This window comes from Sebastes umbrosus, chromosome 10 (genome assembly GCF_015220745.1).
Source record: "Sebastes umbrosus isolate fSebUmb1 chromosome 10, fSebUmb1.pri, whole genome shotgun sequence".
Classification (NCBI taxonomy): Eukaryota; Metazoa; Chordata; class Actinopteri; order Perciformes; family Sebastidae; genus Sebastes; species Sebastes umbrosus.
In genome coordinates, this window is record NC_051278.1 from 15,160,844 (window position 1) to 15,173,370 (window position 12,527).

At 41.4% G+C, this 12,527-nt stretch overlaps 1 protein-coding gene and 1 long non-coding RNA gene across 5 annotated transcripts in view; one reads left to right on the forward strand and one right to left on the reverse strand.

Annotated features, from left to right (window-relative positions):
- Nucleotides 1–12,527, reverse strand: part of LOC119495694 — a 92,666-nt gene that overhangs the window by 22,808 nt on the left and 57,331 nt on the right. Inside the window, exon 7 of one of the 4 annotated variants that reach the window (XR_005208542.1) lies at nt 141–1,335. The exons of the other annotated variants lie outside the window; for them this stretch is intronic. This is a non-coding gene — a long non-coding RNA (uncharacterized LOC119495694). Of the gene's footprint in view, nt 1–140; nt 1,336–12,527 lie in introns of those variants that run through there. 4 annotated transcript variants of the gene reach the window in all.
- btbd3b (BTB (POZ) domain containing 3b) lies at nt 1,262–8,305 on the forward strand. Its single transcript, XM_037782424.1, has 4 exons — nt 1,262–2,224; nt 3,212–3,302; nt 5,185–5,303; nt 5,924–8,305. Exons 1-4 carry the CDS (start codon nt 1,905–1,907, stop codon nt 6,954–6,956), a joined length of 1,563 nt encoding a protein of 520 aa, XP_037638352.1. The 5' UTR covers nt 1,262–1,904; the 3' UTR covers nt 6,957–8,305.

The window sequence follows — 12,527 nt, forward strand, 5'->3', positions numbered from 1 at the left end:
ACTGTATAAGGGAGCTTAGTGGGGTAACGCTCCTCAGCGCAGCAAACACTACGACAGTTAATCACTGTAGGGCTTATGGAAAAATCAATATTGTGACATGGTTCAAGAAAGACATTCTCAATCAAATTTATTCACCTCATCCTGCTCTTTTTGTCTGTTTGATTTTCCCTCTCACAAATATAATATGCAAATGAACTACTATTAATTGTAGTAATAGTGCTACTTAAGACAATACTATTATTAAAGCAAGCTACACGATAGTTGCAGCATTACCAAAACGCCATCAAATAAAATAAATAAAACATATTACATCCAATATGCCAGCATTTCATAACATTTTAAAGCACCACCACCAAAAAGCTAAATCATCGCAGCACTTTAAATAGAATACCCACTGTGCACAAGCCCAACTACACAAGAAGAGCAAAGGAAGTGTATGCATTATACATAGTGCAACGAGTGCATTACATTTATATCCCCATGTACTCTGCTGAAGAGATGACTAAACAAGAAAGCTTGAGCACATGCACATATTCTTGGTTGAGACTGGAAGCAGTTGGTTTTTCAAAAAGAAAGTCTACGGTATTTCACAGCGATTTCACATATTTAAAATGCAAAAACTGGACATTAATTCTAATCTGAAATATTTAAAAGGTACAGAAATATTAGCACACTGCAATATGCTACATTATCTAATTCTAGTAGTATAAGATAAGCTTGTGTTCATTTTGACGTGAACATTTTGTCTATAAATCGCATGTACACTTGCATCTAAAAGGTTTTGCACTGACAAAACCGTTTAGAGGTCACAAGTCTAATTAAAGCAGCAAAGACCAAAGTATTACAAATTCAACTGTTTGTATACATTCATGAAAATCTCATTAAAAAAGAAGTATGACTGTTAGAGGATGCATGAATTAAGCAAATTCTGCCCTTAAAAAGAGCATGTAAATTTGCATTGCCCTTTTGAAACATAACATGGACTCTATATTCACTGTAGTGCAAACTGAATGCTGTGGCTCCAGGTAAAGCAAACACAGGAAGCAAACACTGTAGATAAATATATCATTCTTATGGGGCACGGCTGTCACTTTAATTGAGATGTTGACTATTGCATATTCAAGTCTGTGCTGCACTAGGCTGCGATAGCCAATCGTGGATGCTGCGCGCTGCCATTGGCTGAGCTACGGAGAGAGCCGTGTACTGTGCTGTGAGGGGCGGGGAGGGGGGCTCTCCATCTCCTCTGCGCTCTCCCATTCAACCTCTGTAGTCAGCAGAACGAGAGGCTGAGCAGAGCTACACAGCATCCTCGGCTACAGCATCCTGCAGATGACTCTGCTCCGTGGAGGAGAGAGAGGGGAAAAAAAGGACAAGTGCTGGAGAGAAAAAGGTAGATCCACTGATGAAGAGAGACTGAAAGAAGAAGAGGAGCGCAGAAGGAGTAAGAGTCGGAAATGAAAGGAATTGAGTAAACATCGCTGCCTGCCTGAGGACCACTGCAGCTGTACTAAATCTGGGGCTGTCAGGCCAACCCTCAGCAAGGCAGTGAGTGAGAGAGGCAAGGGAGCAGAGGAGAAAAAGAAGTGATTTAAAGAGCTGATCTCATCACTCTGGACAGGCAGGGATGGGAACCCCGAGAGCCGCGCCGTCAGCAGATCAAACTTCACACAGGAAAAGTGCTTTCGGATCACCAGTCTCTTCAGAGGAGTGAAGAAAAGGGGCAAAAAAGAGAGTTGTCCTGTTAGTTCCCGAAAGGTGAAACCTCGTACAGGAACTCTGATTACTACAGCACTGAGTACAGCTCAAGTCTCTGCTGTCCCCCCTAGATCCTCCCTCACACCTGCCTACTCCTGGTGAGTGTCTTCTCTGCATGCAATCCCACTGCTCGGCAGTTGAACACACTCATGGTCGATGCCAAGGGAAGGAACATGAAATGTCTGACTTTCTTCTTAATGCTTCCCGAGTCAGTGAAAAGCAAGTCGAGTAAAAGCTCCAAGAAAGGGAATGCCAGTGGCAGCTCCAAGCTGCCCCCTGTCTGTTATGAGATAATCACCCTGAGGAGCAAGAAGAAGAAGAAGATGGCAGCGGATATTTTTCCCACCAAAAAGCCGGCAACCACCACCACCACCACCACAGTGCAACACTACCAGCAGCAGAACCTCAACAACAACAACACCATACAGAACTGTAACTGGCAAGGACTCTACTCCACTATAAGAGAAAGGTAGGTACATAAACAGGAACCATTACTGCTTCTCCCAACAGTACACTCAGGGAAGAAGAATCTGAGATTTTAATTATAAATTTCTCATAAAGTTAAAAGACGCATGTTCCACTGCATTTTAATTGCCAGTTTTCTGAACAGAACCTCCATTAAATCTAAAAATGTATCCCAAAACACTCATGTAAGGTAATTGCTCTTGTATACTGAGGTCAGTGTGTGTTTGTGTGGGTGTGGGTGTCAATATGGGTGGGTGTTCCCTCTGCCCTGCCCTTAATCTGCTGGGGGTATCTCTGTTTACACCCTCTCCTGCTCCTGCAGACTTTGCCGCTTTGACATAACAGAGGGCGGACAGGCACCGGGTGCGTTTGATATGCACAACAGGCTGAAGCTGCTCTGCACTAAAAGCTAAATATTTACCTTGGCCTATCAGTAAAAGACCCCAGCTGTCCAGAGCAAAATGTGTGCTTTCAACCTGGCTTTGTTGTCTCTCCAGAAATTCATGGGGCTGTTTACCCACCCCTGTGACATGTTCCACTATTCAATAATATATGAACGCAGCTTTATTGTTGGTCCCATTCTTTCACAGCGGGGATTTTCCATTTGGTTCATTGTCTTGTTTTCCTGTTTTTATGTAGATATTAAAAGTTTAAGTGTGTTTTAGTAATACTTTTAAATCAATGAAATGTCTTTAGTCTTACCTGAAGTAATTAGGACACTTTACATAATCTTACAACAGAGTAAAGCTTAATATACTGTACATGTAATTTACTATTTTTGCGTCAACTTCTGTCAAACACTAATTGGTATGAGTTTTATTATTCACATAAAATACATATAAACGGGTTTATGTGCATTGATCCTCTTTTAATTTCACCCTTGTATCTCCAAGTTATGCTTTTTCTCCTCTAATGTTCTCTTCTAAAACAAATGTGCAGGGTAAAATATGTAAAATTCATTTTCTACTGTTTTTTCTTCTCCCTTTTTTAGAAATTCAGTAATGTTCAACAATGAGCTGATGGCAGATGTTCACTTTGTGGTGGGTCAGCCTGGAAGGACCCAGCGGCTGCCAGGACACAGAGTAAGAATTTCATCAACCAGTAAAGTCACGGTAGCCGGGAGGAAATTAGCAAACGAGCAATCAACCAACCCGGCCCAGTGTTGTTCATATCATATCAGCGTAAAAAATAATCTTCCTCACTGCCAGCGGTAATGGAAGTGAAATCCTTTGTGCTCCACTCTGACTTCCGCACCATGTGTCTTTTCTAGACAGTCCTCAATTATTTATGTAAATGAGGCTGACGGGTAGAGGAGCGAAGGAGGAAGGGATATCCTCTTCAGCAGTCATCTCACACAGAATGGATCGCCTTTGTCTCTGATTTAGCTCAGCTTTTCAGACACAGCCCTGCAATTACTCAACTTTTAATCAAACACATCCAACGGCACACAGTTACTATGATAAGATGCATTCAACTCTCACATTATCTCACATCCCAGAAATACTTTTGTACTCATTTACTTGATTAGCTTTTGAATTTTGGGTTGACAGTACAATGAATCTACTATAAATAGCCATTATTATTATAATTGGGCACATATTCTTCCTGTTTATGCCAGCTGCAACATGCAGGTCGACATGCTCCTTTGTTTAGTCCGCCCTCTGACCTCATTGCTTTTTCCAAGATGTTCACATAAATGATGAAGGTTTATAGTTGCCTAGACCATGTGCCTCATCTAAAAGCACATCATTACGTCTACTCTATTTGAATATGATTATAATATTCACATAAAATCCGGTAAGTGATTTTGCAGCCATGAATTTGGCTCGGCTATCCATTCGACATCCACCCTGTCAGATGAGCCCTGCATGGGTCATCTTTTTTCCTCTTTATATGGGACCCACATGTATTATCTATGATTGGTAGCTGCAGTGCACTTCTTTAGTGCATTTATAGAAAGCAATTATGGCAGGACATAGAGGATGACGTGACTGCACTTTATGCTGAGACATTACGCCAATGGGATATAATGACGTTCACCGCAGCAATCTTTATTGTGTCCATTTGGCAGGAACTCAGATATGCATTATGATTTAATTTACAAAGTTATATCCTTACAAGATGGAGGATGCTGCTAGCAGCTAAAAGCGGTAATTTATGTGAACATCTGTAAAAATACAATAGGTCAAGAGGTGGGACTAATCTTATTCTAATATGCAGTATTTATATACTCGTCCTTCAGTGAATTCCAGTATATAACAACAACGGCATTGTTATCAAAAACCCTTATTTGCAAGTTTTTATTTTAGATTGGGTTCACTGCAATTTTAAGAGAAAGTCTGTGTGCCTTTTTTGAGAAAATTTATACCACCCACGTACCCACCTACACATACTTGTGTTGCACACACAGCACAGACATGCACATACTAAAACATGAATGTACTTCAATATAATAATTCAGAGCCTTGTATACAGTGCTTATCACTGGAATGATTAGCCTTGTGTTGCATCTGATTTCATCATAAGTTCAGACAAGTCATTAATTTCAGTAAATTGAACTTTTGCTGCACTCTGTTCAGTTGTGTTATTAGGATTTCCTGTTTTTTGGTGGGGGGTTTTATCAGATGCAATCTTGTTCATTAGAAATCTGCCTCTCTGTCCTCAGGGGAAATAGTAACTGGCTGAGCTCTGCTCATTATGTGAGAAACTCAACAGGTTCAGTCAGTGATTAGAATTGAGGCATTGTTCAATATCCACTAAGAGATTTATGTTTTTATGGAAAGAGTAAGCGCTACATGTGAACTAATTGGATTTAGTACAATTCCCATTTCAAATAATCTTTCTCTCCATTAACCGAGTGTTAAAACATGTCATGTGGTTTCCAGTGAAATCACAGACGAACTACGGCATGTTTTCATTTCTCTTTTCATCCTGTCACTCTGTTTTCTCTTCTTCTTCCAACAGTATGTTTTGGCTGTGGGCAGCTCAGTGTTCCACGCCATGTTTTATGGTGAACTGGCTGAGAACAACGATGAAATTCATATTCCAGATGTGGAACCAGCAGCATTTCTGGCAATGCTGAAGTAAGGATTCTCCTCTATCTTAACTCTTCAACAGAGTACTTCCTTCAACTGGCCCTGTTCTTGAGTGTTTCTGCCCCTTTTAAACAAATAGTATCATCTTTACGTACATAACTGCTATTGCAATGTAATGTTGGTGGAAAAAAACATGGTTTGATGAAATTAGACTAGCACATCTTGGACAAAGGTGTTTCGCTTTTACCCCACCAGACAAAAATCACACCATCCATCCTCCTTGCTGTTCCTCCGTCATGTTTGTTTCTGAGTTTTGTTTGCTGTGTCCTTGCATGCGAGCTAAAGTAGGTAGGTGACGAGGATGTAGGAGGAATACTATTTTGTTGGTCCATTTGATTAGTTTGTACAGTGATTTCACTCTGTTCTCATTTAATTGTTTTCCAATCTTGATATGAATAGATGCAGCAATGCTATTGCTTACAATACTGTAATATCAGTCCGCTTCAAATTAAGTTATTTTTTGTTCTATTTATCATGCCTTCTGGTCTGTTTTTTACAATATAATTATCTTCTTAGACATGTTTACACTATGTCTTATTGCATGTCATTTCTCTGGTATTTGATCTGTTGTCTGTAAAGCTGACAAAGTCACATTTTTATCCCAACAGGTACATTTATTGTGACGAGATTGACCTGAGCGCTGACACAGTGTTGGCCACTCTTTATGCTGCCAAGAAGTACATTGTCCCTCACCTGGCACGTGCCTGCGTCAACTTCCTGGAGACCAGCCTGAGTGCCAAGAATGCCTGCGTGTTACTTTCCCAGAGCTGCCTGTTCGAGGAGCCAGACCTGACACAGCGCTGCTGGGAGGTGATTGATGCCCAGGCCGAGCTGGCGTTACGCTCAGAGGGCTTCTGCGACATCGACACCCAGACCCTGGAGAGTATCCTACAGCGAGAGACACTCAATGCTAAAGAGATAGTGGTCTTTGAGGCGGCGCTCAACTGGGCTGAGGCTGAGTGCCAGAGACAGGACCTCACCTTGTCGACTGACAACAGGCGCAAGGTTTTGGGCAAGGCCATGTATCTGATACGCATCCCTACGATGGCTCTGGATGATTTTGCCAATGGAGCGGCCCAGTCGGGCGTGTTGACGCTTAATGAGACCAATGACATCTTCCTGTGGTACACAGCAGCCAAGAAGCCTGAGCTAGAGTTCGTCAGCATGCCTAGGAAGGGCCTGACACCTCAGCGCTGCCACAGATTCCAGTCCTGTGCCTACCGAAGCAATCAGTGGCGCTATCGGGGCCGCTGTGACAGCATACAGTTTGCAGTGGATAAAAGAGTTTTTATCGCTGGGTTTGGACTGTATGGATCTAGCTGTGGCTCAGCAGAGTACAGTGCCAAGATTGAGTTGAAACGTCAAGGAGTACTGCTGGGACAAAACCTCAGCAAATACTTCTCTGATGGTTCCAGCAACACCTTCCCGGTATGTTTTGAGTATCCAGTCCAAATCGAGCCAGATACCTTCTACACTGCCAGTGTGGTTCTGGATGGGAACGAGCTCAGCTACTTCGGACAGGAAGGCATGACAGAGGTGCAGTGTGGGAAAGTGACATTTCAGTTCCAGTGCTCCTCGGACAGCACTAACGGCACCGGGGTACAAGGGGGACAGATTCCTGAGCTCATCTTTTACGCTTGACAACCCCCGTATCCACATTTGACTGGTTTCTCAGTGCACTTATGGAAAATGGAAAAATTATCACTTTGTGCATAGTGTCACTTTCTGGTATTTATTTTTGTCACTATTGTGCGGGAAAAAAAATCGAATTTCAGACCTGTGATGGGATGTTGTGTGGTTTAGATTTCAACAATTGGTCCACTTGAGTAGGACCAGATAGATGTCTCAAGATGTTGGACTGTCCAAATACATGGATGAACAAAAGTCCTAAAAGATTAATAATATCTTGCACTAGATGTGCATGTATATATGCATATATGTAAATTCTGAAATGTATATGATGCCACAATTGTGGCCAATGCGGGCCACAAAGATATCTTATATGATGAATATGCTACAGTATGTTTATTATTTCTATGCTTGCATAGAATGCACATATATAGCAGCAATACTTCACATCCTATATTCTTCAGTGAGCATTTCATGTCATGACTCAGTCTGGACCATCAGCATTATAATGGAAGTGAAAATAGGCTGTATGATACTCAATACCAACATAAAATTTCATTAGGCATTTGTATTTGAGTGGTTTCTATTGAATCTGCAGCTTTTGGATACTTTGACTCCAGTAACGGGGCACTTAGAGATGGTTTTAGGGGTCTTAGCTTAGGGGGCACTAGATATAATGAGACACATAACTCATACATCATCTCTCTCTCTCTCTCTCTGTAGCATGTCGCTCTGCACCTACACTCATCTAAGTCACTCTAGTGAGGTTTCATTTTGATCAGTGTTATTATGTTTACAATGAAATTTTACTTAAAGTGATCACCATTCACCACTACATGGTAGAGTGAAAGATTTCTTCGGTTTAATCTGCCTGCATTGCAGTACTTACAGCATGGGCAGAACTGTTCCATTTCAGCTAATGTGTACTACTAATTGTTCTGGCGCCTTGGTTTTGTTTACAGCAAAAAAAGATCAATGATTGATTCAGTGTTAGAAACTGTTTATCTTATGGACTTTTACTTCTCTTTGTTAAAAACTCTGAACTGCTGAGCACTCCCTCCCAATGTGATCCTACAGTATCAGTATTTGCATACTGTCTATGCTACAGAATTGCACTGATGTTGGTTTGTAATCGAATATGTTTTGTTTTACTTGTTCTTTTTAATGAGGCAGACTCTTTTGGTTTACTGTGCTACTGAATATTTTTTTTCTGGTGTAGGATAAACATCCACAGGCTTGTCTGCCGATGACAATGGATGGGCAAACTGGTGTTCATGTCCTGTGTTTACGTGCTACAGTGCTGGGAGACCAACGAATGTGTATGATTGTTGATGATGCAAATAAACAAAACAAGTGGTACATATTGGTTGTTCATCCCATCTGTAAAAAGAGATTGCTGCATAGTTTGTTTGAAATTAGGATGGGGACAGATGATGCCCTTCGGCACTGCAGCGATTCACAATGCCAAGGAGAGCTGTCTGTTGATTGATGATCGCTGTCTTCATGCCACTTATACACCCTGCTTTTTGTCTGTCAAACTCCAACTCTATTCTGCACCACACTGAACTACACAACAGTACACCTCCTCCTCCTTAATATAAATTTGAATAGGCTACAACTCTAAAGTAAGGCTTTTTGATGATCAAGGTCTGAAGACATTGACGGCATAGCAAACACTCTCTACAATCTTGAATTTTTACAGACTGCGGTCATAAAGAATGTCTCCTTGATACAGCCATCATATGTTTTAAGAGATAGAGAGAGAATGATATTACAATCTTGAACGCCTAAAAGCCCTTAAATGTTGAATTCCCAGCATACCACATTGTTTGACCCATGGTCGATCTTGGTGTGTCTGTCTGCTGATAAAAACAAAGGACAGCAAGTCTTAGGAGAGGATTTCTACTCCTGTTCATAACTCTCTCTGTGGAGATGAATGGTGCCTTCAAATGAAACATGTGAGCTTGTGTTTACAACACGGGAAGTCGTGTACACGATATGCTTGGCGTTCAAGTGGTTAATTCTTGAGAACACCGCTGCTAAGCAATGGCAATATTAACGTTACTGTTGGCGTCTAGAAGCCACAGAGGCTAACAATTTAGCAAGCCAGCAAGTGGGTAACATAATTTAGGAAATGCAAAGGCATAATGACAGAGGAAAAAGATGAGGCCGTTGGGAATATCAACATTTTCCTCAGACATATTATACAATTACGAAGAATTACAATATACGACTAAATTAAAATGTATTCACTTATTATGTACGGAAAAATGTACTTCCAAGGCCTCCACCATTTCTGACAACGTCAACAAGCACGTCACAAGACGTGAACTCAGAGCTTTCAGAAACGTTCTACTTATGAGGTCGTGAAAACCACAAGAGGGGGGCGTTCATATGGACTCTTCTCATGAACACGGTAGACACGACCCCATTTGAAGGCACCAGAAGTTAAAAGTTCCAATCACAGATACCCTTGCTCAAGCACTGACAAAACAATGGATTAACAAAGAAACTTCATAGATGTTTGAGTTTACTTCCTCTGAGCGCCTGATACAGTATGCTGCAAAACTCAAAAATAAGACAAGTATCTCTTCATATCATATATCATATCATAAATCATATCTATCGTGAACTGGTAATCACTCCTGGGAGCTTATGGCAGGTACTTGATTACCAAGGCAGTCAATAACGCCGAGACCAAGTTTGACATCGCCAATGAGCATGAAGCCCTTGATGAATTGAGCTCAATATGTTGGGGGACTCGGTGCTTCAGTGAGATTTTTCATGATTGTGGCGCTAATGTTGTAAGCAAGATCATTAATTGCGCTGGAGGCGGCGGGGGACTAGAATGTGCCAGACGTCAGAAACAGGCCTGTTTTCAACAGAGACACGCATAGTTTCATTTTGCAGACGTAACTAGTCTGTGGCAGCAAAATCACATCAGGTCTGGAGCAAAAACACAATACCTTTCCTTATTTTGTTTTTCCTAGAACAAATGCCACTGAAGCCTATAAACCTGATATTTTTTGGTGTTGGTCACAGTTAACTCAGAGGGCAGGATGAGTACTGGCAGAGGCTAACAGATCACTGCCAGAACCGTGATGGAAACAGCTCCGTTCTTCATGGAGCACAAAAATAACAGTTGGATCAATAGACTTCCATCAATAGTTATGTTGGCAGCTCTAATCACATGCTATTACATAGCAGATATTAGTATTCCAAAACCCTTTAAGATATAAATCTATCATAGACTCATTAGGTGATAGGCGATGTTTATTGAAAACATTTTTATTTTATGAGCGGTGACAATTATTGTGGTAAACCATTTTAATTCTATGAATGAAGTGCAATTAAATCCTACGGGGCTAAGAATAAAATGCATGGTTAGGCATCTAATTATATTTAGTTTGTCAGTGAAGGAAAACATAGGAGAGACCATGTATTACTGATGAGGAAGTCAGTGTGGGTAGTGATATAATATTTTCCTCCAAATGCTAAAATTAAATGATAAATATCTTCCAGATTTTTAGGATTGCTCACTCACATATACAGTGCTGGCATCCTGTTTGATTCTACCACTGAATTTTTAATATATAATTCAAAGTGTTTACAGTCTTACATCTGTTTATCAGAGTATAGAGGAAGACGACATGTACTATTCATCATTAATCATAAATGTGACAGTGAATTCCGTATAGGCAAGTTTTGGAATAAACATGTGGTTTTAGCGGGGGAAGGGAAAACAGAGTTGTTGGATACTGACAGACTGGGCACATATTGCCCAGGAAAGTCTCATTGAGGGTTTAATCACTGTTCAATACGAATTAAGGATGAAAAGATTCAGTTTGACTTAAGGGAGGACTGTGGATTACCACTGATCAACATTCTTTATGCTCTCTGAGATTGATTGTTCCGAGTGCAGGTACGTCTGCGAACAGAACCAAAAGGTCCTTGGGTATCTTAGGAGGGATGGTGTTGTTTCTTTACTCTGTGATTATCATTCTGCACAAACAATCAGCTCACTGACTACTGGGCATATTTATGGTGTTGGGTTAAACAGAATAAAAATGTCTCCTAAATCCACCTAACTGAAAAAATGCCACACCAGGGAAAAGAAAATGGTGAGAGGAACCACATTCTGTTGTTTTACCATATCAAACATCGGTCTGTTCACTGCAGGCAATCACATATCCACTCCTCAACATCCTGATAATTTCCATCCTAGCAAAATGTCAATGAATTAATAATGTCCGAAGAGAGGAGGGAAACACAGCTGTGGGTTTAAAGAATTCATCAAAGAAAATAATTTAAAAATCTGTTTTTTTTAATTCAACAAATCTCAAAGGAAAAATCTCAAAGCCCTTTTCCCCCTACCTCCCCTTAAACCATATGTTTTCTCATGTATCTATACAACATAGTATACTGGTCCAAGTGCAAAAAGTGCCCAGTGAGTGAGAGCATCTGGCAAGGGCTGCTGAAGGTTACAATGAATTGCTGTAATCCTGACAGATGTAAGGGTATCTGAGCCCCCCCACTACCCTTATTACGCTAACCTCAGCCTACTGGCAGCCAGTCAAGCAGGAACAAGGCAGGGGGTGAGAGGAGAATGGGAAACGGGGAGACAGAGGTAAGTGGTCTGGTCTGACTTAATCTCTATAAACAGATTCTGCATTCACATGTAGAATCAGTAGGCATCGGGACAAGATTTTGGCATCGGAAGCATTCTGGTTTGTAGTCCGAGTAGTTTAGACCAATCACGTTCAAGCAGGCTTTGGTAGAATGCAGGTAAACCGCCCGTGTGGAGAGCGCATTGGCCGAAATGCAATCTCTGAACCCACCAGCTCTCGTCTGGCGATGATTTAGCTTTTTATTGGATTGAAATTAGCTTGTAAACTGGCTACTTGTGAAACAGTCCGGTCGTACACATCGTCTCTCAACCCCCCACTCCAGTCTTGCATTTCAAGTTGCTAATCAAACTGTAAACAACGAGCAGTGCACTGAAAGGGAAGTCTTGGCTCGGATATCCGCTGGCTACACCGGAGCACCAGAAATATAGCCCCTTGCCCCCAGAAGCTTATCCGTCGATAGCCGATTGGTTCTGAGATTGGGCCTGACTAGTATTCAGGTAAAGCGCTCATTCCCTTGATAATTATCACGTAGATTATTAGAGGACAGTCAAAGTGGCAATTAATCACACGTTAGAATGGCAAAAGGTCAAAAGTTCAAATGCAAGGTGTGAGTGGAAGCAGGGAGAAGACAGGAGTTTGACTGATGATAGCCACGTTCACTTCTTCCTCATCCTCATACACAACCCCGCGGAGCTAAAGACCTGCAAAATAGTGAGGGATATTATTCCAAATAATCTCCTATCTCAGAGCTGTTGCCTCCAGTCACATGCGGTTGGGATGCAACGCAGGATGGAGCCCGCGATTGTGTGTCTCATTTATCTATTTATTTATTCATTGCTACCAGGCAGAGCTAAATCGTTTCAACAGGCTGGGGCATTGAAAGGCCAGCTTTTATGTTAGATTAGCCTGTTTATAGCGATGTCGCTCAGCTCCAAACGGATCAATATGGCTGGGA